This window comes from Centrocercus urophasianus, unplaced genomic scaffold (genome assembly GCF_019232065.1).
Source record: "Centrocercus urophasianus isolate 14NV4802_14NV808 unplaced genomic scaffold, USGS_Curo_1.0 seq_73, whole genome shotgun sequence".
Lineage (NCBI taxonomy): Eukaryota > Metazoa > Chordata > Aves > Galliformes > Phasianidae > Centrocercus > Centrocercus urophasianus.
In genome coordinates, this window is record NW_024885344.1 from 2,403,297 (window position 1) to 2,430,716 (window position 27,420).

Genomic DNA, 27,420 nt, shown 5'->3' on the forward strand with positions numbered 1-27,420 from the left:
TCATGTTCCTGTCCCTTTATTCAAGTCAAAAGCACATCCATTAAACCAAACCAACTCCCTTCCCTCCCAAATGATTTGGAAAACAGAAGTATCTTGAAAGTCTGATATTTTGACCTAAACATGTTCTTTGCTCCTCCCCAAGTAAAGACCAGCATGTCCAAGGAAAGCAACTATGGAGGAAAATCCTGTTTGGCCCGACTTTGGGGCTACATACTCCTCATAGCAGGTATATTTCCTTCTCCAAGGCATCGGTGCAGTTGAGTCATGTGGTGTTATCTCAGGGCCGAGTAAAAGTCAAGTTCTTTTGCAGGACCATTCAGTTCAATGCGCTGTCCCTCCAGGGAGATGCTCTTGGTTGAACGGCTTGGTTTCTGCAGAACATGCTGCTCCTCTGATCAACACGGATCTCCTTCCCCAGTCCATGGTGGCTCTTGTCAATGTTCACTAGACTGCAGCTTCTTGTGTTGGTACTCATGAAGCTGACTTCATGCCATTTATCATCTCAGCACATTTGCTTGAGGAGAGCACCTGCCTCCTGCAAACTGTCATGGATGATAAAGGCATGCTCCCCAAGTCCCCTGCTCCTCCACATCCTTGTCTATGTAGAGATACTGCTCTGTTCTATCTTGTGGGAGCGTGGTGCACTGTAGGCAGGGAGGACGTTGAAGAACAAGTATGGTTTTGGTAAGGGCAGCAGCTCCAAGTGGTGGGGGATGTAGGAGAGTGTGCTGGGGAGCCAAGTAGTTGTCAGTTGCCCTTGTAGTGGTGAGTAGTATCCTATGGAAGGGATGGTAGCTGCAAGCTTCCTCGGCATCAAGCTAGGAGCCTTTCAAGAGTAAAAATGAAGTCTTAGATAAATCAATACTGACTTTTACTTAGATACAATTTTCAGTCATCCTTGTTTCCCTGGTGCTCAGTAATTAAGAAAAAATAAATAAATAATAGAAGAATAGGCTCCCTAAAACCCAGTGAAGTGCTGTCACTCAGGGATCAAGGCAAAATATCCTTTGTTATAGCTATGGAAACACTACTGGGGTCTGTGTGCCAGCCTAGTCTGGTCCTAAAAATGGCAACGGTTGAGGGCAAAAAGCACAGATCAACCTAACAAGGCTGGACATTGTAAAGGGATACCAGCTAAAGAAACACAGCTTTGTGGTTGGAAATGTCCTGTTCCTTCCTGTTCAGGACATTGCCTGCTGTGGTAAAGATGTCTTGACTGAAAGTATGATTTACAGGGAATGTAAATCAATGTAAAAAATTTAGTAGTAAAATAGGGTAGGACCACCCTACGAGACAGACCTCCCAGTGTATTTATGGAACAGGTTTAGGGATAATACTTATTGCTAAAAAATATATATTCATTGACCACGCTTGTTGGGATTTATCTGGATCATATCACCATTTTTTGTACTTTCTGATTCTCTCTCTCTCAGATAGTCCCATGTGACAAGATGACCTGATGAAGGATACCTGTCTCCCCTCTCAGGCTTTATATATAGCCACCAGTACTCACTGTAATATCTGACTTGGGAGCTGGAATGAAATCAACTTCTGTCAGATGCTGAAGGCCACCAAAGTTGCCAAATTTTTCATGTTTCCTCCACTTGGCTCGCTGGTTCTGGAACCAGATCTGGATACAGGCAAGAAAGGACATAGAAATGAGTAGCTGTTATAGAAGAAATTGCTCACATTAAACTAATTTTCTTATTCATTCAGTGAGGTTCAGAGAACCTTAACCTCTAGCTCAGCATCAACAGAGGCTGAACCTAAAGAAAAACATTGGGTTTGACACAGCATCTCTTGCACTTTGCATAGCATATGGAATCTCTGCATAATTGGAACAGCCACTTTTCTCTCACAGAATCACATATTCTAAAAATAAATATTATAATATATAAATATATAAAGCAATAAAGACTGTGTTATCAGTAGAGATATAGTAGCAGGGTGTTTACTTGTATAATGATACTTGTATGTAATTTACTTGTGTAATAATACTAGCCTGTATTTGGCTTGTAATATTTCGGAATTCATGTAAGGATCCCAAGCAAAAGATTCAAGAAGATGCCACCTTTTGAATCACTCAGCACTCTCAATATGTTATCTGCCATATCTTTTGCCCATGATGATGAGCAACCAGTTTTCTCAAGGCAGTTTCTTTCATCTGTCAGCTGCTTTGAACTGTCTGGCTTCTAGCTGAGGCACAGAAGTATTAGTTGTGTAGCCACAGTAGTAGAAGATCTTGTTGCAATGCTGTGTAAGTCAAATTCCCTTTCCATCGTGGGACCAGCTGGCTTAGTAACTTATTGTTTGAATGTAAGCATTTCTTACTTGTCAAGTGCTTCAAGTGAACACAAGGTGTTAGGGATCAAAACCAGATGCTGTTGGTTGTAAATATATATGCATTTTAAATCCGATAATGAACAGCTCAATTATTCCAGCATCTCTTGCCCAGGAAGTAATGCGAATGCCAGAAGACCTGTGCTATATTGCTGATAGTTAGCACTATCTGAGGTTACTGAAAGGACAGCCTTTTTTATCTGGGTTTGCATGTGTTTGAGAACTGCTTAGTCTGTATGAACTGCTCCATTCCCTTTTGACCAGGCAGGAGTTATATGGTGAAACAGTACCATGAAATGAATTCCTCTTTATCATCGATAAATGATTGAGGGTACGGGGTGTACTGAAGCCAAAAATTCAACCTTTTAAGTGTTCTTTCCAAAGTCTGCACATTGGATAAAGCACTCACTTGAGGGATTTTTTATTATTATTTAACATTGGTACAGCTGTGTTTAGAATGCAAACCAACACCATTTTGCCCAACTGGCTCTCTAACACCCCTGCCCCTAAAATTATTTCTCAGTGTGCACCCTGACTTACCTTCATTGGGATTTAAACCTATTCCTCCAAGTTTCATCCACCACAAACATCAACCTACTGATACTACTCTTTCTCTGCTTACTATTAACCCTCAATTTTCCAGTGCTTCTGAACTGGCACAGAGACAAAGCACAGCAATCTCATGTGTGCTTGTGAAAATCGCACTGGTGCTAAAGCCAGGGTCTGCTGCTTCCTTAATCTTGCCTGAGACTTCACAGAGGACTCATTTGTCCTCTCAGCAGTAGCATTAACTAGGAGCAGGATGAAGGAGGTTGATCAGCGGGATATTTGAGGAAACAAGGGCTAAAACAGAGTGCGGAGAGAGGGTGGTGTGCCCCATGTTGCAGGAATGACTTCCATCTGTTACTCTGTGCTCGTCCCCATATTATTCTCTTGCAGATCCATGACTAATGAGACAGAACACGTTGTACTAAAGAATCAACATTTTCCTTATTTACCAGTCCCCTATCTTCTTACTATTTCATAACTCGATTATTAAAGATTTTACAGATTAGGCAGTACAAATTGACCTTTGTGTCAGTAAATGGTTTCTATGAGAGACCTCCTTTGAAATGTCCTCGTTCGCAATTGGACGCCTACTGCACATTCAGCTTCTTGTGTACTAGCACATGGCATCTTGATCTTAATCCAAGAGCATCGTAAGACCAAGGCAAGGTCCTTGCAATCACATGCCCTCAATGTTATTAACTCTATCAATCAAATATATAATTTAATAAAAAAGAGATAAGTTTGATGACATTGTTTTCCATAAGCCAATGATGAAAAGCGTTAGATATATCACTCTTATTTTAATTCATCATTAACAGAGGCTCATATCAGCTTTAACATTGTTTTTCCAAAGTCAATGTTTGTCTCACAGGCCAATCATTGTCTGGTCATTCTGTCTACACTTTTAAGCACTGACACAATATTAACTCTTTTCCAGGTCCCTGAAACATCTCCTGGGCTCCTGGACTGACTGCATATCAAACTGATGACCCAAGATATTTCTCAAGCAGCTTTTTAAGAGCTACTAGAAGCAAGTCACACAGATTCTGGATTTAAAAATGTCAGACTGCAGCCGCTGTTCAACATTGCCCTGATGGAAAGTGTTCATTACCATCATGTGACACCACCACCTTATCTGACATATTTCCAAGGACAGAGATCTGCCAGTTCTGCATTATCCTTGACAGTCTACTGAGTACAAGATCAATATAATTGTTCACTTCCTTTTTTAAAAAGATTTTTTTTGCTCTAAATGTATTTTCATTGAGTTTCTGATGATCCTTTACTTTTTTTGACTGCAGATTTGGCCTGTATCATTCTGCACTGCTTATTCATTTTTATAACTTCCTGTTTCTAATGTTTACCCATCTAGCCTCTTTCATAGAATCATAGAATCACAGAATCACAAGGTTGGAAAGGACCTACAAGATCATCTAGTCCAACCATCCTCCCATTACCACTGCTACCACAAGCCACTAACCCATATCTCGTAGCTCCTCATCTTCTTGAACGCTGCCAGGGACGGTGACTCCACCACCTCCCTGGGCAGCCATTCCAGTGCCTGACCACTCTCTGAGAGAAAAAGTTTTTTCCTTTTTAGAGGTCTAATCTAAACCTCCTCTGGTACAACTTGCGGCCATTTCCTCGGGTCCTGTTTTTTGCCTGGGAGAAGAGGTCAAACCCGTCGTCATCACAACCTCCCTTCAGGAAGTTGTAGAGTGCAATGAGGTCTCCTCTGAGCCTCCTCTTCTCCAGACTAAATAATCCCAGTTCCCTAAATTGCTCCTCATAAGACTTGTGCTCCAGACCCCTCACCAGTTTCGTTGCCCTTCTCTGGACACGTTCCAGGGCCTCGATGTCTTTCTTGTAGTGAGGGGCCCAAACCGGACACAGTACTCGAGGTGCAGCCTCACCAGAGCTGAGCGGGGGGATGATCACCTCCCTGCTCCTGCTGGCTGCACTATTTCTAATGCAGGCCAGGATGCTGTTGGCCCTCTTGGCCACCTTTTGTTTGTGCTGCAAATAGGCACAAGTACGAGGTTGTTTTTCCATTTGTCCACTTAAATTGTTCTGCAAGAATCACAGATTTGTTTCTCGATTGGTTTCTCACATGGTTATGAAATGTTTCATATGGTTACTGCAGTGATTTCTCACTTTATTTTTTTTTTGTTAAATTCTCCAAGGTGATTTGATTTATAGCTTATTTTAGCCTTGTCAAAGCTATCATTTCAAAGCACAAAAAACATACGTGAGTTTTATGCACATTTTTGTTTATATATAACAAATACTATCAAAATTAAAATAATCTTGTACTTAAGTCACCGCTAGTTTTTAGTCCCGTGGCAAATTTTTATCAGTCAAGAAAGGGATAAATGCAGAACTTCCATGTCAGATCCCCTGTCTGCACAGGGAATTTGCTGGAATTCAGATGGGCTTTTTCTTCTTTCTTCTACATCTCGGGTTGATGTTTGCCATGATAATTCAGTTTATTTCCTTCTTTCTTTTTCTCTACTGACTATAAATTACTTTTCTTTTACATGGAAGATGGTTCTGTTCTTTCATGTGATTTGATTTTCAGGAACACTGACTAGTAGCCCAGCTCATGCTTCATGCCATTGGAAACATGCCATGTGTGCACAGGCATTTCTAGTGGGCACACTGCAGCTGTGCTGTTCCAATGTTCCCTGTCACCTAACTCTGAAGCAGTATCATCACAGTTAGTCCATAGTCCCAGGCATGTCACAGTCAATAAATTGTACTATGGTGAACTTTGATTGTTAGAGTGGGATATGTACATAGAAATACACTGATGACTTCAGAATTATGACAAGTAAAGAAACTGTAAAAATCATCGCAATCATTCTAAACAGAACACCAATTTCCAAAATCCAGTGATATGTATATTTCAGTGCAGCATATTTCACATACAGCAGACATATGGGGTCAGTGTTGAGCTCTGTCATCAAGATGACATTATATCTGGGGGAAACTAGATCAGTTTCCCTGCACTGAAATTATATCCAGGGCACTTATAGTCTGTGATATCAAATTACAAAACATTAAGAAAGCACTTCCATTTGGGCAGTTATTTTTGAAAACCTGTAGAACAGGGACAATGTGAATTACAATGAATTACATTGCTTATAAAAGGTTGATAAATAATCAATATATTTTTTTCGTAAATGGTAGTTCTGTTGCTACAGAGTCCAACAGGTTGCTTATAACCATCTGTAACTCCTATTTGCTATGCATTTAATATACTCAGAGCACCTATTAACCCTTTGATTAATCCCATTTGGTTAATCCCAGCTGGGTGACAAATGCTTTTTACCCTATTTGTAAAAGGAGAATAATAATACTGGCCTCTCATGTAAAGCAACAGAGAGATCACATATTTCATTAGTGCTGTCACTCAGGCATGAAGTATTTAGAACATATCCTGAGTAAAGAATTGGTGCAATGAGTTTAGCCCTTTGGAGACAGAATGTACCTGAACTCTGGCTTCTGGTAGGTTAATCTTTGCTGCCAACTGATTGCGAATATGGACATCTGGGTAGTGAGTCACTTGGAAAATCTTCTCAAGTTCCTGAAGCTGCTCAGCTGTGAATGTTGTCCGGATTCTCCGTTTCCCTTTCCTCTCAACTGTGCAAAGAAGGAAAGGTATATTGAATTTCATAGGAAATGGCCACAGAACCACAACAAGATTCAGAGATACAGAAATTTCTGCAAATTGCTGTGCAGCTGGAATGGCATCTCCAACACCTTCTAGAGATGTACATACGTTAGATGTTTGTCTCCTAACTCAACACTGAATGTGGACTCTAGCTTTCAAGAAGAAAATCAACAGTGTCCACATGCAGTGCTAATTCCTGATTCACTGCCTGTCAACAGCTACAGAAATGCATATATTTTAAACATAAAACCTTATGCATTTTAACCACATTATCTCTGCAATGAACCTTTGATCTTTGTTGCTCATCTGTCACATGCATGCAGCATTTGTTGCTAATTTGTAATCCTTTATTAACTATTTGTGAGCAAATCCTTACCGCAAAGACAATGAATAAGTAGATCCTCCATTTTGTCTTGGTGTTGTTCTCACCATTTTTCTTTCAGCTTTTAAGTTTTCCATGCCCATCTTATTCTGGTGTTACTATGATTTCCCCAAGCTCTGAGGTGTAGCACCCTCAGAAGAGAGAATTTTCAAGGTCATCTGCAGCTATTTGTTAAATAAAATAGAAGTCTCTATTTTCCTTGGACTTAAAATGAATTTCACCCCACTTGGGAGGCCATAAATCTTGTTAGGCAGTGAGGGAATAATGAATGAATATGGAAATCTTTGACCATAGATAAACTGTGTCAGGCCTGGCCTGCTTCCTCTCCCTGCACCAAGGCCCTTGTTGTTCTCAGACTATTTCTTTAGGATATTTGTCTAAGTCTTTGCAAAGTTCTACTGCAAAGTCTGCAGCTATTTCTTGCTTCCTTATGCTCTTTCGCTCTGCTTGCATGAAGATGTTCATTCTTGCCTTAAAAGTTGTCTCTGTGTTACTGTGGATAGGGACTGACTCTGCGAGATTGAGTCAATCGGTTTTTAGATTACTGTAACCTTTGTAAGCAGAAAAGAACTGTTGGACCTAATGACAGTTACCTTACAACCAACATCTCCATCTTCCCTTCACCCCAGAGCACTAGTAACTTCTTTCCCGTGTCACCTTGTCACCGGACATCCCCAGCAATTTCTTGCCCCATAACATTCTTTGCCAATGCCACACCAGTTCAAGCCACTTTACACTACAGCCAGTGTTGGAGTGATTCATGGTTGAAGAACAAGAACATTAGAATAGCCAGCTTCAGAAACCTGTCACATACTAGATCAAATCTGCTGAGAAATTACATATTTAAATGAGTTTTTAAACTGCTCCAGTGTGACCTCACAAATAGGCTTTCCCCTCAGCACTTCTACAGTATTTTAAAAATGCCCTCCCACACGAGGGTATTTTATTTAGATCATGAACTATGTATGCCACTTGGTGTAAGTTAGAATAAAGACTGGATTGGTCTTAAATGATGCTGAAGGATTGATGTCTTGCATGGAGAACGAAAGTAAGCTGTAAAACAACTGACATGCAGAACATGAAGTTCAGCCTCATCCTACATCTGGAATCCTCTCTGATGCACAAATGGAGAATGTTCCAGCTGACACTGAATAAGCAGTGCAAAAAGCCATGCCCCAAGTGTTGAGAGTCACAGTTATTTTCTTCTTCTCACCTTGTAAAACTGCAGCTTGATAGAAGGATAAAAATTGAAATCTGATAGTGCCTATAATGAACTTGCTACTCAACAACCTGAAGTAACTGGCAATGACAGGATGTTGCTGAAGGGAACCCCCTTTTTGAATAATTGCTTTTGGCTATCCATGGTCTGATGACAACTACCAATGCATACAATGTAACTAAATGCTTGCATTTGTTACTGGAAACCCTTAACCACAGACAGTTAGCTAGCTCCCTCAATAAGAAACAGTCTTTTCCTCTTCAGCATTAGCGTAAACTATTCCTCGCTGGGGCTAAATCAGTGAAAAAGGTAACTAAACACCTCAGACAATATAAATCAAACACAACCCCAACCAGAATATGACATTTTCCATTCTGTCATGGAAATTTCGTTGCGACTCTGTTGACGCAGAATATAAAGAATACAAAATTTTGCCCATTGATTTGGTAGGAAGATGCCTAGGATGCAATATTTGGGAACTCATAAGTAAATACAATCCATTGTGAGTATTTCCTCTTTTTAAAATGTTTCAGATACTTGGATAAGGAGAGCATTCATACAAGAATAACTGAGGAGAGTCATTTATCATAAACACTGTCAACACTCCCATATCTCAGAAACAACCTAATAGTGCTCATGTCCAACAGAGTTAAATCCATATCATTAGATTTTTCACTGGCCTATCAAAGTACTGCTCATTAGACAGCAGACCTAGCCTCAGCCCCAAGGGAAAAACGTCATTCAAATTGAATCTTGCTGACACCACCAGGGAAAAGATTTGAAAGAAGTATTTTTTTGTGTATATGCTGAAGATTGCAGCGGGCATCCTCTTCTAGAAGCTCTGATTACAAAGTTGCATTAACTTGAACCTTCCTAAAAGGTGGCTGTGAGAAAAGGAGGATTTAGTGCCGTATGAATTAAAAAGGGCAATATAAACTATCAGTGCTGAGAATATGAATTTCAAGACATTATGTCCTTGGGGATAAGATAATACTAACTTAGTCCACAGTGTCTCTTGTGTGAAAGATTTTCACCTCACACCTCTCTGTGGGGATCATCTTCCATATATTGCTGGGAGATACAGCAGACAGGAAAGATTGAGTACCAAGGTAATATTTTGTCAAGTACGTTATGTTCTGTCATACAGTAATGAATCTCTCTGCTACATTTTTCTCTTTACAATATACAGTACTTATATTTCTATAGCACAGGGCAATTCACATAGTGGGTCTAGAAAACAAGAGATTTTTGCCCTGACTTTGTAATGGTCTCAGAAACTTGAGGCCTTCCTGCAATGTCCTCCATGTCTCACTGAAAACTGATCTGAGCTCCTGCCTTTTGCTAGAGTGAGGGATTGTTCTCCATACCTGGGCGAAGCTGCAGTCTACCTCCTACATGGGGGAGCAAGTGATCCAAGCTGAAATGTAACCACCTCCTTTTTCGTATGGTCCCAACTGCACATAAACTTATTGAATACTAGCAGAGTACATGTGCTGCCAGGCTTTGTATACCATGTCAGTCTATGTAACTTGTAGCAAACAGAAAGCCTTCAGGAGAATCAAACAAATGCAACTACTTCTCAGAAGATTTCAGAACTAGCAAAGAAAAAGACCCATGTGTTTTTAGTTCTTTTTTTTTTTTTTAATTTAAAGTCTTCTTTCACTGAACTACAATATAATTTGATAACTATACAGAGAAACTTTCTGCATTTCAAAATCTAAGATCTCAAATGAGAAAAAATTTCTTTTTTTAATTTTCTTTTCTTTTCTTTTTTTTTTAAGTATTCCATTAGAATACAGCAAATAATTATTTAAACCCTTCTGTCTCATATGTTGACCAGACTCTATGGAATCAGAATGGCTGAAGTGGCCCATGATAAGAATTAAGTGATTGTCAAAGGCCATCTGGATCTGATCCCATCACAGTGGGCACCATATAAACAGCAATCAGTGGTCCTTATCTGTAAACAGGTGAAATAAAAAATGAAGGCAAGATTTTAGTCCCCAGACCAGAGAATATTACTTGAGATAGAAAAGAATGTTTTACATTATCAGACCTTGCCAGCTGCAGGATTCTCCATAGACAATATGTTTGTAACATTGTAGACAAATATGGTGATGTGGATATCTGTCCTGGGCTATCAGCTTAAGAATTTCTGGGTGCTGGCAGTCCAGCTGGTGCAGAGTTTATTGGATTAATCAACCTAGGCTGACGCAGAAAATCATTTATAACAAGCAAAACAATACTATTTCTACAGGGATGGGATACGGAAGACTCAGTAGTAAAGATCATGGATCTAGAAGGAGCTGCAAAGTCTGCCCTACAGAGAATATGAGAATAAGAAGACAAAGGATGTGCATAGGTGATGCGTATGTGAGAAGAAACTTTGTGCGAATTGAACATCTTACATTACCTGAAAGCCTGACAGATTGCCTTGAACCATTCAATATTTTAAATTGTGCTACAGAGGGGACAGGGAATGGATCTGCCAGGTTGTCCATCCTACTGACAGCTAAGATGTGTTCAGGTCTAGTCAGTACAGTTTAAAAGAGAATAGATTCATGAGTTTGGAGTGTCTCCAATCAGCATTTTTTTTTTTTATGAAAATGACCCAGTAGCTTGGTGATAGGCAAAAGAAACACCCTGTCTCTCATCTTTTCCACATTTTTCCTTCTTGAAAAGGCATGTTGAACTGTTTTTCAGACATGACTGTTACGTAAAGGAAAGATCTACACAGTGCTCAGAAGTGCCACTTCTACTGAAACCTGATTTTTCAAAGTTTGCTCTCATCAGATTAAACAAAATAAAATAACAGGAGGTCAAGTATTAGGACAGTAGAGACTGAAGGACAGGCTTTGATTTCAAGTGGAAATGAAATTAAATTGCTAACAATAGAGACTCCTGCGAACTAATCAGGGCTTTTGCCAATAGACAGTGCATATTTTTTTATAAGTAATCAGTCATTCTATTTCTGATTAAAAAACAAAAAAACAAAAAAAGAACAAAAAAAATCCATGAAAAATATATAAAAAATCTGGGCTTGTATGTTAACATTTTCCCTTGCAAGATGAAACTTTCTATGACTGTAGCTTTGATACTTCTCTTTGCCTTGGGACCTTGGCTTAGAGATCCCATAGCAAACAACAGCATTCAGAATTACTATCTAATAAAGAATGTGGGTGGAAGATATAAGACTAGAAAGTGTTGGAAGTCTAACATTGGCTTTGCAAACATGGCTTTAGAGTCTCTGGGGAAATAAGACTTTGAGTTTCCTGAGCTATTTTCTATGTAAAATCTGGGATATTCAAGTGTGCTTTTATGCTCTGTGAAAGTCATTTACAGGTTAGCTGACTGCTGAAACCAAGCCTGAAAAAACCAGGCAGCTAGATATGTCAGTATTTGCAGATGCTTACAAATACAGCTGTCTATACATTGCCTTGTTGACATTGGAAGGGCCAGATGCTCCACGCTGATAAAACACTGTAGCTTCTTTAAATTCAGTAACATGCACGTTTGTCCTCTGCAGATCTGGCTTTATTACTAGGTCAGACTTAGAGAAAGTTGAAACACTGAGCTTTGTTGAAATACTGATTTTTCTTAAAGGCATGCTGTTAAAGGATAAGATCAATTGGTAGAAACTGCAGCAAGGAAAATTTTGATTAGGTAACTGAAAAAATATTTTCACCATGAGGTAGTGTGATCTGCGGATATAGTCCTGGAGGGGGTCTGAAGTTTCTATCCTTAGAGATATTCCAAACCTGACTTGACAAAGGCCTGTGCAATCTGACCTAAGCTGGTCCTGCTTAAAGTTGGCGTTGAACAACTTGGTTTCCAGGGGTCATTGTGAAATTTGGTCATCAAATATCCACCCCTATCACTCCTTTCCTAAAAAGCAAGGCAATTTAAGGCTTTATACTGCTCATAGCTGAAGGAGTTTAATTTTCAATTGCCTGTTTACATCACTGTAGCTTAGCTTAGTATATAATGGCTTATTTTCACCACCAACTGTAACACAGCTGCAAGGTATTAAGGGTATGAGCAATAAATACTGAAGATTAGCGCTTGTACCTAAGTTTGCTAAGTAAAAGCTGTGCATCTGTACCAACACTATACTTTGACAAATCCATTCTGGACTGTGGTTTATAGCAGACAAATAGGCTACAGTTTATGTTGCTGTGCCTCACCTGCATACCTGAACCAGCTAAACAAATTGCTACCTGGGAAAACCTCTGCAATGGTGCAGTTGCAACTCCCTTTTGCACTTAGCCTGTTAGCAGGCTAAGACTGTATCAAGCCTACTTGATCTCATTACTCGGGGCATTTGCTGGAGAGATAAGGAACAAAAATCCCAAAGAAGGGCTACCAGTCAGTGCCAACACATCTGTGTTTTGAAGTATGTAATCTAGGTAGGTGAAAACTGGTGGGATCAGTTTATCTCGCTGCAGTCCTCTGTCATTTCCGGACAGACCTTCCATCACAGTATGTGATAACCAGCTTCAAAGATTTTGTTGCTGCTTTACAAGACGAGAGAAAGCAGTTACATATGCAAGCGGTGACTTCAGCTTCATATCCTCAGAAATATGTTTTTCTCTGTGTAACAAAAATGTCTGTATCCCTTGTTTCTGAGAAAGAAACTCAGGAGCCTTGAAAAAGAGCTTCATTATATCTTGTTGAGTTCTGTTTTTCCCCTTCAACCTCTTTGAAAGAAGAATGCTCTCTCTTCTTTTTAGTTTGATCAATTACAGATATTTGAGCCTCCCAGCTTGTTCCTTCCAGTAACTTTTTTGAGCACCGTCCTCCTGTGGTGACATTCCATTCATGGTGGTCAAGCCAACAGCAAAGCAATTGTAACTCTAAAAAAGAGTAACTACAGCATGCTGATGGCATCAGGACAAAACATGCTTGTCTGAGTATTGAGACGTGCCCATGGCAGTCCTTCTCCTAGCTGAAGAGGTGTTTCAAGGCTTTAAAAAAAGCTTGTGCTATATTACATAGGTGGGAACGTGGCACTTTGGCTAATCTTTATTAAAGTGGCTTTGTAGCCACTTTAAAGATGGACTGGCACAGCCAGTGAGACTGATCCTAATTGTATGTATACACTGTGTTCTGGATAGAGCCTCCTGTCAGTGACATGTAGCATTTAGCACCCCGCTGCTGGCCACTGAGGCGTGGCAGAATTCGAGGTATAGCAGCAGGACTGGAGCATTTAAAAGCTTGACTTCCCCCTGTTCGGTCTGCAATTCCCTGACAAAGAGCTGTGCTCACTCTACTGCACGATGCAGTGCTTAATCACCTGACAGCAAGGCTGAAATGCAGAGAGGTGCAGGCTGTGGGCAGTGCAAACAGGAATGCTAAGAATGCTAGGCCAGCAGTGGCTGCAGGATTTTCTCAGTCTGATTTTCAGAGGAGTTGGCAAGGAGATAGAACAACAGACTCGTTAAGGCTGGAAAAGACCTCTAAGATCATCTTGTCCAACTGTCCACCTACCACCAATCCACCAATACTGCTCTCAAATGACACACATCAAATCATGCACATGGATAGTTTGTTTTCGAGGATGCTACTCACCATCAGCCTGAGTCCCTTCCAACTTTAACCCATCCCATCCACCAGCAAAGAGATGATGGTTAAGTTTGGCACAGTAATAAAGCAACGGTTCTCACTGTTGCATACAGGTTTCCCACTGTTCTCCCCATATTCTCTGGTCATAGACCTTTGTCAGAGCCCAGCTGTCCCATGGAGAAAAACAAGCTTATGGCAGCTTGCACCGACAGCCTGTTTTCTGCTTTATTTCTGCTCTTTGTGATTACTAGTATCTATGCAAACCTCAAGACATCAATCAGGCACACTTGTTTACAACCCTACCTCAGCGTCTGTGCTCCCTCCAAGAAAGAATATTTCCATCATTATTTTAGTACAGTGTTTGCTGTTTCTAATTTCAGCATCAAGCATTTGCTCATACAGTAGGTAAAAGGCTTGCCATCAATATTAAAGAACAGTAATTAAAAGCATCAGATCCTACGGGTGTAAAGAAAAGCTCTCAGACAATTTGGGAGAAGCCAATAAGTACTTGTAAGACCTTTGAAGTAAATTTATCAAGATGTGCCATCAACTTTACAAGTGGTCACGTTACATAGATTTGACTTGCAGGAACAAATTAACCTCTGCCTCCTGTGTAATGTGCCCTTTGGATCTGAAATTCCCAGAAAAGAAGGAGCTGCTGGAAGAAAGCATTGAATGCAAATGTTTGCCTTAACTGAAAAAACAAAGCAAAACAAAACCTCCCAAAAACAATGCAAGTAGAGATTATGATAGTCTTCAATGTTTCTCAGTGCATACAAGAATTCCATCCCTTAGAGACACAGGACAGCAGGGACTATTCACACTGACAAACAGAAGCCTGGTAAGACTGCCAGTGGCAGCAAAATTATATATATACACATTTATTTTTTTCTTCTGCTTTTCCTTTTCATTTCAGATTGCTTTCTTTAGTTGTTCAGGACAATGGCTTGCTTCTGCCCTTTTTCTCAGTCCTGTTGGCATATTCTGGGCAGCAGATATTTATCTGGAACTGTGATTATACAGTGCTTCAGTGTCTTTGGGGAGTTTTATAAATGCATTAAGATAAGTCAGCATGTTGGGGAAAGGACTGTTCTGTGAGTGATAAACCATGCCATTTCACAGAAGTACATGGATTTGACCATATCATCTGCAAATGAACAGAACAAATGAATTTATCGTTTCAGAGAAAACGTAAACACCAAGCTAAAGATGCCTGCCACTGGCATAAATGCAGAAGGGACATGACTCATGCTGGAATTTTTTCCCAGTAAGGTCTGGGATAATCCCCATATTTTCCATTGTCTTTATGATAATTGCTCCAGAACTTGTCAATATGCTTTGGGATCAAATATATTATCATTAAAATTAATCTGTATGAGTAATAAAAAGATCTTTGAGTTCTCAATCATCAATGAGCAGAGGGTTTCTGCTATAGAAATACTTGAATGACTATTACTTAATGTGGCAGGATCCTCTACAGTGAAAAACAGTGATGTAAGCTGCACGAAATAACACAGTCTAGTTGTTCCATGCCCTGAACTCCCCAGTTCCTTCTGAAATTAGGAACCAGCTCCATTTGTGGAAGCCTAATCTACCTTTGCTTGAACTATTGCCCAGAGAAGAAGTCCCAGAAGACTGGGCACTTGCCAGCGTATTAAGGTGATGCTATTATCTATCTCTGAGGCACTGACTGTTCCCTGGCTGGAGCACAGCATTGGAATCATTACCCATGCTTAACAACTTATGAAATAATTGCATTTCTGGGAACACTCACCCACCGCATTTGGTTGTGAAAAGTTACAGGAGACACACAAACACAAATATATATAGCCAGACTCAGCCTGAGTGAAATGCACTGCAGAAGAATTGCCCGCAAGAACCTGAACCAAGATGGGACCCTGCAGCAGGAGCTAGCATAGGTGAAATGTTAAGTCATAAGTGTCTCACACAGGGCAGAGAGGAGGAAGTAAAAAGAAAATGGGTGCTCAGTATTTAACTTGGGTGTTGACATGGTTTTGGTGCTATGATGCTGACTGATGGCTGCAAGAATTTGCTCTGCTTGTTCCTAAGTTCACCAGCAGTGATGGTGGCTGCAGATGGCAAAATGACAGCCATCTATAACCACAGCTCCAAAGTAAAGCCTCTCTCAGTCTGGTCTTTTTCTAAATTGGGTTGTGCCAGTGCTGCTTCTGAGATCTGGGTTTTCTGAAAAGGTTCTGCTGAGTTTTTCATGTAGTTTGCCACAGGTGAAAGCATTCAAGTGCTGAATGAAATCTTCCAAATTCAAATAGGGGCTCAGCAAAATTAAATGGCACTGCATGCATATCTCTAACATATGAGGGCTCTTCTTCTTCTTTTTTTTTTTTTTTTTTTTGCTTACAACAGCCTCTGAGTTCAAAGTGCGAGAAGTACTTTGTGATAAGAGCATAAATCTATTGGGTTTAAATGACACTGCATTTCTAACCCATTTAGTTGCAGAAGCCATCTTGTGGGAAAAGTAAGTTTTTTGGAACACTGCAGTGTTACAGACTTGCTTGGAAATATACTCCAAATCCAAACTCAAGGGTCACTGTTGGAGTGCTCCTGCTATCTCTAAGCATCTGCTCATGAATTGTATATTGTCATAGTCTCCTCCTCATCTTTTTCCTCCTACCTGCAGAAGCACCAAACAAAACCCATCTCTCCCTCCTCTGAAGTGATTTTATTGCACGCTTGATTCTGCTCCCTGACATCTGCACAAATTTGTCTGCTCAGTTAGAGCCATATGTATTTTCTCACAAACTGTGTAGATATTTTATATAGATAGAGGGGTAAGAGACTTGTCCTCCATGTCAGAAGGCTCTCCTGCTGGTGAGGCTGATGTTGTTCTTCGACATCACCAAGATGTCTTAGTGGGCTCTGTACTTGGCACTCATGAGGCCACACTTCAAGTGCAGTGTTCAGTTTTGGGACCCTCACTGCAAGAAAGACATGGAGGCACTGGAGTGTGTCCAGAGAATGGCAATGGAGCTGTGAGGGGTCTGGAGCACAAGTCTGACAGGAACGGCTGAGGGAACTGGGGCTGTTCGGTACAGAGGAGGTTCAGGGGAGACCTCATTGCTCACTACAAAGACCTAAAAAGAGGTTGGGGTGAGGTGGGAGTTGGCCTCTTCTCCCAGGTAACAGTGATAGAACAAGAGGAACTGGCCTCACCTCCAGATGAGGCTCTGGTTGGATATTATGAAAAATTTCTTCTCCAAAAGAGTGGTGCTGCAGTGGCACAGGCTGCCCAGGGAGAAGGTGGAGTAATAATCCCTGGAGGTATTCCAGAGCTGTGTGGATGTGGCACTGAAGGACGTGGATGGTAGGCATGGTGGGGATGGGTTGATGGTTGGACTAGGTGATACTAAAGATCTTTTCCAACCTTAATGATTCTATGATTCTATGAGTGCTTTTAGATTCTGTGTAACCAGCCTATAGCTACTGTGCCAAAAGCACACCTGGAACACATTGTCAATAGACATAGTAAGAGAAGTTTGTGTGCTATTAGCTGTAGCTGTAAGGACTGCTGCTGTGGATGATGCAAGCCTACCTCTCCTGGAGGCACTGCTGCTGACCGCATCTAGAAAAGGAGACTCCAGCTGTAGCAGAGGCTGCAGAAAAGGAGCTGCCAGCTCTTTTCCAACAGCAGAGAGTGGAGGATGGAGACTGGAACTTATGATGCTGGAAAGGATTTTAAACCCAGGCCTCCAACTCTCTGTTAAGAATGACACAGTGTGTGAACAGGATCCGAAACATCATTGTTTGTGCACTGTGGGGAAAATGCCAATCTGGTGCTTTTGGTTCCTCCCTCTCCTTCAGCCAGTTTCTATCAAAGACTCAGCAACTGCGGGAACCAGTAGCCTAGAAAATGGCACATCATTAAAGCTCTGCTTGGTTTCAAAACCCCACTGCCTCTACGGAACAGAGGGATTTTGTTTAAAATGCCTTTAAAATACAAGTTGTCATTGAAAGGGTCAGCTCAACCCAGCTCGGTTTTATACAGGTAATTACATGCTTTATTCCCACTTTGCTTATCAGGTGGGTACCGACCACTGTGCCAGTCAGTGAAGCTAAATGCTGATCTGGGACACTGCCTACCTTCTCTGCCACCCTGGGAAAGTGCCTTCCCCATGGCTGGGGACTCCCTCCTGCTCAAAGTACTCTCCTTTTCAACACTCATAGGCAGCTCTGTATGCCCGAGACACACTTCCCTGACCCCTCCTTGAGGATGCAACACGGGATTTTGCCTTCGTACCATTGACTGTCTGCAACTTACAAGAAGAAAGTCAGCTAAAATATTCACCTACCTTACAGCGCTTCTCTCTGCGTTAAGACAGACTGTCTCATAGAGAAAGAGGAGGTGACAGCAGTTTCTCACAAGACAAACCAAGTGGGAAAGAAAGATCTTGCTACTGCTACTAAGAGGCTGTTTTCTGAAGTGTAGTATTATTGTCCACATTAACCTTTCCAGAAACTCAACAAACTTAAAGTAGCACTTGTCACATCCTACATGCCAGAGCTATTGCACATGGCCTGTTTGCTTGTGTGTGTGCTGCTGGGTTCACCATCACAGGTTCACCACCTGTGCTATGGGTCCAGGGTGTGTGCAGTGCATCAAGCTGATTCGGCATGTTCGGCAGCCTTGCTCGTCATGTTGTGCAATATCCATTTCCTGCTAGCTCTTGTAGATTGCCACTCGAAGTAGGAGAGCAATAAACCCCCAAAGGGGTTCCTATCATTAAAACTGATAGGATTGACAAATCTGAGCTACAGCTTAGCTCAGAGGGTAAGCCTCTGAGTTTTTGTTAGTTAGACTGAAGAGTCACACACAGAATCACAGAGAATTATAGGGGTTGAAAGGGACCTCTAGGGATCAAGTCCAACTCCCTGCTAAAGCAGGTTTCCTACAGTAGGTCACATAGGAAAATGTCCAGTCAGGTCTTGAATATCCCCAGAGAAGAAGACTCCACAAAATGCCTGGGCAGCCTGTTCCAGTGCTCTGTCACCCTCAAAGTAAGTATGTTCTTGCCTGTATGGAACTTGTTGTGTTCCAGTGCACTCACTGGCACTTGCTCACTGCATACCACTGATACGAGTCTGGCCCCATCAACTTTACTCCCACATATTAGATATTTATAAACAGTGATTATATCCCTCCTCAGTCTTCTCTTCCAAGACCAAACAGTCCCAGAGCTTTCCTCATAAGGGAGGTGCTCCAGACCCCCATCATCTTGATGACTCTCCACTGGGATCTCTCTAGATGTTCCCTGTCTTTCTTGAACTAAGGAGCTCAGAACTGGACACAGCACTCCAGATGTGGCTTCAGCAGGGCAGAGTAGAGGGGGAGGATCACCTCCCTTGAACACTGGCCATGCTCTTTGTAATGCACTTTAATATACCACTGGCCTTCTAGGCCACAAAGATACAACGCTGGCTCATGGCCTATCTGTTACCCACCAACAAACCCAGGCCCTTCTCCTTAGATGTTTTTTCTATCAGGTCATCCCCTAAATTGTACTGATGAATCACACCTGTGACTCAGGCAGGAGCTTAGAGTAGAAATATTTGTGATGTCTGTTGTTAGGTACTGACATGTGAGATAACAGCTATCATTCTGAGTACTCTAGAAAAAAGTTTTGGTCTGGAGACACTCACCATGAAGAGGATGGTCCACTGGGAAATCGCACAGTTGGTCTTCCTCTTCCTCATGTTTTCTTTTGCTTTCCAGGTGTTCATGTCCTGTGTCCTCACCCAGGAAGGAAGCTGGGCTCTCAGTAGCTCTCCTGCAGTGAGCTGCCTGCACTTTCTTTGCTCTGGCCATGGGGGTAGCACACACGGCAGGGAGAAGCATTTTATCTGAAGGGAAGTCATTCTCTAATTGACTCCTGCTGCTGAAATCTGTGAAGGACACAGTACAACAAAGCTTTGAGAAAGCAAACATAATTAGGTGCACTTCCCTGTATGGGTGAAAGAAAGAAACATGGGTCTGGTCTAAATACCTTACCATTCCAACTAGATCATACCTAAAATGAACTTTATGTTTTACATCATTGTTAGGATCGGGTTGCCAGGGGCGTGATTCTGGTAAATTCATCCCCTAGAATCTAATCTTTTCCCTGATTTCTTCCACCTTAACACTTTGGATGATCCCTGCGAAAGATCTTCAAAATATGAGTGTAACAATAAGGAGACACAGCCAAATGATCAAGAAAGATCATTCTCTATGCCAGGAACCAAGTCACCAGCTGCCTTATCTGAAGAACCCAGGAATGCAGTAAATGTGGAGCTGCTCTAGAAATCTGTCAGCAAGGTTGCCGTAGAATTTTCTGGATGCCAAAGGCTTTTACAGCTCGGATTGTTTCTTTAATACCTGTAGGTATATCTATTGTATAGGAAGATGGGCCATATAGCAGGTTACAGGCCAGTGTCTTTCATGGTTTAGGACCTTTTGTCCTTTTCTGTACCTCTAACCAGCTTGCTGCTCAGATTTAGGTATCACCTCATTCTAATGGTAGCCTTTGCCCAGGCTGAGTCAACATTCCCCATCTACCTTTGTGACATGACACTGGTGCATAGTGCATTACAAACATTCAGTAGAAGTTAAGGCTAATCTCAAGGCTCAGGCTCTCTGGAGACAAGATAATTGAGTTTCTGCTATTTTAATGGGTAAACCTAGATTTTGATCTTATTTTCCCCCTTGTCTGGACTTCTTTGTTTGTAAGGGCAGAGTAAGAGGCTATGCATAAACTCAGTAAACTTTGTGAAATTTAGGTTCCATGGTTAACTCTGGACCAAAGGTAACATTCTGCACAGATCTGTCAGTTATTAACACCAAAGAAAATTAAAATATTAGCTTAATAGTGGATTGAGCAGTCACTCACATCTAGGCTCTGGGAGTTGTAGCACACTGAGTTATTCCAATTTCCCCTCTCATATTCAAACAGCAGTAGGTGTGGGCCCAAATAGGCTGTTCTGGCAGAAACTCAGCTTTTTATACCTATTTCATTTCTGGTTCAGGAGATAGCTCTGGCAAGCCATCTAACTTGTAGAGTTGTCAAAGCTTTATTTTCTGAACAAATAGCAAGTTCTTTTTCTAACCAGCCTTGAAGCAATGATAATTATGACATCTGGAGATGAAGTGACCAATTCTGCCCTCAGTAAAAACCTACACAAGAGGAATTGTACTGAGGGATGGCACTGACATGAAGAAAATACAGTCACAGGAGCTCTGGAAATTAGCCAAGACTTATTTTCAGTGATGAATGATTATTTAGATGTTATCTTTTCGAACTATCTCAGATCTCCAGGGAAAATCTGGGGAAGCACAACTGTGTACATCCAGCCATGCTGACCTTAAAAATGTGGTATGAGGTCCATGTCTGTTTTTGAGGCATATCGTGCAAAATGCGACTCCTTTAAGTCATTTAGGATCAAATCATTTTGAGTTTTCTGGGTAGAAATCAGATGGAGTTTTGAGCGACATTCATGGGATAAGGGAGAAGAATAGATCTGGAAATGGACACTGGTATAGGTCTGGGATTAGGTAATTTGCTAAAAAAACTTTGATGATGTCAGTGTTAGTGTATATTCTTAGATTTCTATTTCAATCCTCCATCACTAAATTAAGGACTAGTTGCACTCTGTTGCCAGATGGGATACTGTGAAGATGAAAATGTTACAAAACTGACAGCACTTTCATCCTACAGTAATGAAGAATCCAAGGTCCCTGAGCAAGGTGCTTTCAGAGACAGCCATTAAGACTTCCTCAGAATGACACTGGCATTTTCCAAATAACAATTCTTTTTTTTCCAAGTCTTTATCTTCCATACACAACTTTTCCTGCTTAGAGTATTCCCCAGTGATAGTCACATACCATAGTGATGGACATAACTTACATATGAAGACACACAGAACAATTATAGATTGACAAGGAGAAACCAAGGAGGGAATGGGAGACTGTCCTAAGCAGATGTATCTGCATGAAATGGTAGAAAGGAGTGGGAATATCTGTTTTTTTTGAGATTAGAAAAGCAAATTATAGTGGTATAAACCTCATGGAGAGGCTGGAAAAATGAAGGGAACTTTCTGGAGCAGAAGACTGAAAGTGGATGACACCGACTTTAAGGCACAGATCTGAGAGTTAAGAGTCCCAGAATCTAGTCCTATTCTTCCTATTGCAACTTTCTGTGGTACTTCCTCAACTGAAAAAGCAAGGGCTCTAGCAAGTGGTAGCTCTTAAGGTCAGCCAGTATTTTTCAATGCGTATTCATTGGTTTTGACTCATGGCCCAAAACGACCTTTTTGGTTTAACTTTCAACTGTGTAGGAAAGGATGGAAAATTTCACGCAAGCACACAAGATTTGTTTTTGGAAGCAGGAGGTTATTTCCAATGCTATAAGTGCTATCTAAGCCTCTTTGTGTAATCGCCAGACGGAAACTGATCTGTTGAAGATCTCAAGCATTTTAGGGTCCTACTAAGATGGTGAATAGGGACCAATCGTCACTGAGAACTGCGAGCAGCTTTTTTTGTGTGCTGCTTTTCTCTTGCTTCTATATCTTTTTTTAGGTAGATGAGCTTTTCTTGTGAAAGGTGGGGTGAATTGTTGATATTGGCCAGATGGTATCTATTCAGTTATATGCCTTCATCTTCTGTTTACTCTTTCGCAACAAACCTGGGTGGAGTGTTGCTATGGGTGAAGTAAATATTCACCATATTGACACTTCTGTGTGAAGCGGCAGTTGAATTCATATTAATTTGCATATCCTTAACACAACAGGGCATAATGCTGACAAAATAACATAATTACTGTATCTATTACTGCTTTTACTATTAATTTCCCAGGTGTAGTGTACTTATCCCAAGCTCTCCTTGCCTTGACAAAAGACCTCCTGTTGGTGGAACGTCACTGACAGAAAGACAGTAAGGGGGAGTAATGAACAATTATTTCAGATGTACTTTCAAGCACATTAAAATCAAGTTCCCAGGGATTTCAGAAGAGGGGCCAATTCATTTAACAGATGAGTGACTCGTTTAGCAGACCGGCCCTTTTTCTAAAACACACCTGCTAGTCCACCGTGATTAAAATGAAAGATTTGACATTAGGAAGGAGACCGGTGCTTGCTGTTTATTTGTGTCCCTTGCAAAGGCCATGGTTACTCTTCCCAGGCAGTGTGAAAAAAATTAGAGGGGAGAAACAGGCTGAATACTGAAACGTCTTCTTGTTCACCATTCCTTTTTTAATTTTTCATGAGTCTCTCAAAAATTCAAAACCTTCAGTAGACTTCAGGTCAACAACGGCAGTTCCGGGATATCTTGTAGTCATGTCTGTGTAGCAGTCACACAAATGCCTAATACTGCAAACAGGCTTGTTGGAAGACTACACCCCTTTTTCCAAATCACACTGAAGATACCTTTACATAAATCTATGAACTTTAGGAATCAATCCCAGAAATCTTCTTAGATGTGATCAGCTGAGTTGCTGTCACTGTACATTGCATTCTTTTTATCATATAACAACTTAAGTTAGAACTAACTTCTTACGTCTAGTCCTGTGCCCTGAATTGCCTTGGAAAAGGACTCCAGGGTAAGCTATGGCTATGTCCCTCACTTCTGACATTCTGAATCTCCTGATTCCACCATCTTCTCAATGCTTGAAGCCTAGATTTAGGATCAATGTGACCTTGGTCTCCAGACTGCCTGGATCAGCAGACTGGCTGGACAATTGTTTCTAGTCTGGGTATCTACTTCATGGGAGATATGGGTATGTGTCTGAGCCATTTCTGACTCTTATAAATCATAGCTTGGCTCAGATACATAACATATGGGAGGTGGGAAATCTACAGTAAGATATGACTCAGCCCTGACCTTAGTACTTCCTTCTTTGCTGCTGAGCTGTTCTGAGAGAGCAGCAGGATTTGTATCCTAACCTGGAATTTCCAACAAGATCCCTGCCTCATGTCATTTCCCTGATCTTGGCCAAATTATATATGGCTAAATATTTACATAATTTGTTTAGTGCCAGTGTTAAATGGCATGAAGTTGGATGGCTTTGATGAAGCACGGCAATTACCCCAAGATGTACAGCATACGGTGTTACAGTTTTGAAATAAATCCTCCATCCTATAATAAATAAACTGCAAAAATTGGCAATTCTTCTGGGAAAGTGAAGAGTAATAAGCTTAGGTATCTCTTTGGTGTTAGTAAGAAATCAACAGTGAAAATCTTCATTTTCATTCTATTTTTTAAGTTCTTTGATCAATTGTAAAAACAGTGTAGAGCAAAATTTTGGAATTTCTGTACAGCTTTCCTATGTTTTCTCAGTTTTAGAGACAGGCAGGTGAATATTCATGCATACATGCCTCCTTCATTAGTTAACATTTTACATTGCCTTGAGTAAATTAATTCAGCCTTACTTTCTAGCAGAAAATAGAAGGGTCACTGTATTCTCTTGATAAGCTAGTCCCTGGCTGGATGATGATGTGAAGTCAAAGGCAAAGCCATGCTGTTATGCCTGCATCACTTTCAAAGTGGAAAAGTGACTGTACTCTCAGGTGGAGCAGTCTGGGATCAGACTCTACTGCTGGTACAGTAATGCAATTCCCAGAACCTGCCATGTTCTGCACACAGTTTTGTCAGTTCTCGAGCTTGGAGTGGCTCACTTAGCTGAGATGCACTGCAAAACATGGCTGGTCATCTTCAGCTCACTGATCATGAAACAGACTTAGTATAATAGATCCTGCCTACAATATTCTTTTTTTTGTTTCCAGAGAGGAGTCTCTTGTTGTTTAAATGCAGTTTTATCATCCACGCTACGAACATCATGCCCGTTTTCCGTGATGTTGTATGTCTCACTTTGGATTCAACAGCACAAAGTGATGGCCATGGGCCTTTTGGAAAGGACTTTCAACTCACGAAATCCCACTCCCACAATGCTCACAGCAGCATTTTCCCCAACTAGGCAACCTGGCTCCTGCTCTCCTTTGTCATGTTGATCCTGTTATGCTTGTACCAACACAGCTATGCCCTTGTCCACTCCTGCAAATTAGAAATCTCTGTGTTTCAGGACCATATTTAAAATACAGACTGGATCTGGTGCTCACTTTTCTGTAGCTCCCTTCCTGATTTAGATCTTGTTTTCTTTCCCATCCAGATCAGAATCCACTTGGACATAAAAAAAACTGAAACTATGTGAATAAGCAATGGTTACTTGAACCATCAGGTCTTCAGAAAAAGACTTTCTTACTACTAGTTCACCCAGTGTTCAGGGAAATGGGGTAGTGATCCATGAGGAATTTCTTTGTGTTACAAAAAAAAAAGCTGTATCATTAAGCTTTGTTGAAAGCAGTTAAGCAAAAAGTGAATGAAAATCCTCCATCGAAACTCCTGATAATTTTTTTTAGTTAAGTGAAGATGCCTGCACACAAAAAACACCCCTGTCTCATGGAAAGTGTAGATTAAAAAAGAATAATAAATACTAAATCCAGAAAGTGCTGGTCATTGATCTTTGTTAAGGAGAAAAAGAAGACAGTTTCAGAAAAGGTAAAAGTTCACTCATGGCCGAATTAACTTAACTGAGGAAAATGAAGTCGAAAAGGCAAATGCACTGCTGCTTTGCTATGGTCGAAGTCATGCTAGTTATCTACTGGTTGGTTTTATTTAATACATGAAAAGGCCTAGCATCTTGACAATAAGCAAAAATGATTAAACGCAGATGATTTTTCTTTTCTTGTTCCAGTTTGAGTTCTAAAACTCCTTAGCTACCAATACCCTTACCCATTTCTCCTGCCTGAGGATGAGTGATCAGATTTATCAGAAAATGATACCAATATGAGATTTGACTACCACTTCAGACCACAGTCAGCTTTTCATATAAATGAAGCTCAATCATCTTCATTAAGTTGCAGCAGTTTTAGGGCAGCTTCCTGAGTTTCAATCTGCCTTTCCTTGTGACAAAAAAAAAAGCAATTTTTTTTTTAAATTAATATTAGAACCATTGCTTTTTAAAGGGAAATGTACAGGATGTTCTATTTGTTTTCAATAAGGACACCTCACTGTTACTGAAAAGAGCTACCTGCAATGACTGTTCAAGCTGCATACTCATTTCTCCACTGATACTGGGTTGTACAAAATCCCTTCAAAGACTGACAGCAGAGCCCAATCTGCTGTGAGGTTAGAAGGAAATTAATTTTTAAAGATAATTCCTGTAATGTAATGAATGATTTGTGCCTGACTATGGAAATCCCAAATTCCTGAAGAATTTAAGAGTAAAAATTCTATCTAATCCAAATCAGGTAGTTTTAGGGGTTAAACAAAACAAAACAAAAGATTATTTTTCATTATGTGAACTTGTACTTACCAAAGGCCCATGGTGATTCTGCTTTTAGAGCTGGAGATCTCCCAGCGTAGTTATTCCTGCTCCTGGTTTCATTGCTGGTGGTGCTGGCAGAAGGTTTCTTTAAGATCTCCTCAATGGAAAACGACAGGCTGGGCTTCCTCTGGCTGGCACATTCACAGGGGTCCATCATCTTCCTACCAGAGCAGCCCCAGGGTAGAGAGTCTTTGCCTGCTTGCCCTGCTCTCGATGAACCCCAAGAAACATGCAGCTGGGAAGGTGTGCACCTCTCCCTTCTTGTGCCTAGCCAACCTGCAGGAGCATAGGAAGGAGAAACAGAGGCAACCCCGAAGTGAGCAAGCGTGCCTGCTCCTCTCTTCTGGCCAGCTTGGGATCTAGAGCTGTGCTAGCATGCCTGGGGAAGCCAGCATCAGAAGCTGGAGGTGAAAAGTCTCACCAACCCCACCCACTTCCAAACAGCCCCACGTCGGAGCAGATTTACAGAGCTCTGAGCAATTGCATTGCCATTCCTGGAGGAGGTATACTTCTCACAGACCCAGGTGAAAAAAGCCCTTGAAGAATTTCTTCATGTTGGTAAATCCTGTTCCTGGGGCAGTTATCTTCCTTTTCCAGTTTCAGACTGCAATCTTTGACAATTTGTTTGATTTTCTGCTATTACAATCTTAAGAAAATAGTTGGCAGGACAAATACTTGACCTTCATGCTGTTTACTAGCAAAGGAGACATTTGGTAAACTTCTCTCACGTACAAGGAGGTGTCACACATGGAAACCTCCCTTACCAGCAGTTCCCAGGTTATCCTTCAGCTCTCCCCCATAGCCACCAGCTTTGGTTCAAATTCTTTTCTCTCACTCTGGAAACCCTTTGAACTTTCCAAACAGGTGCTTTTCAACAATGTTCCACCTTATCAGTCACAAGAGAAAAAGAGAGGCCCCTTGCAACACTCTTAGGAACAGGAATTAGTGCCCTCTACCCCCCACCTTTAGTCCTAGAGATAAAACATTATTTTCTTTCCCGAGCAATGGGATGGATAATCATCCCACTGGCTGGCTATGCCTCCCAGTCAGGCGTCCATCATGCCGGGAGATTGTTGATAAATGCCAATGATTCCACTCCTGAGGCCCTTCTATCTTCTTGTTAATTTTTATTTTGGGAAGAATGTTGTGGTTAGACACACTCCCGTTCCTTCCCTCTCCCTGTCCCCCGTGGTATTTTGTGTGTTCTTCTGGGATTGCCCCTCACCTTTTAGATTGTTACGGTTGTGTCTCCCTCTCCTGCTGGTTCTCTTCTGTGCCTTCGTTATCAGGTCTTATTACTGTATCG

The 27,420-nt window shown here is 41.1% G+C and overlaps 1 protein-coding gene across 1 annotated transcript; it reads right to left on the bottom strand.

Annotated features, from left to right (window-relative positions):
• On the bottom strand, positions 1 to 27,420 carry ISX (intestine specific homeobox). Its single transcript, XM_042838071.1, has 6 exons — positions 27,340 to 27,420; positions 26,103 to 26,390; positions 19,402 to 19,644; positions 6,380 to 6,531; positions 1,514 to 1,630; positions 1 to 826 (listed from the first exon to the last, which is right to left on the bottom strand). Exons 2-6 carry the CDS (start codon positions 26,269 to 26,271, stop codon positions 599 to 601), a joined length of 909 nt encoding a protein of 302 aa, XP_042694005.1. The 5' UTR covers positions 26,272 to 26,390; positions 27,340 to 27,420; the 3' UTR covers positions 1 to 598.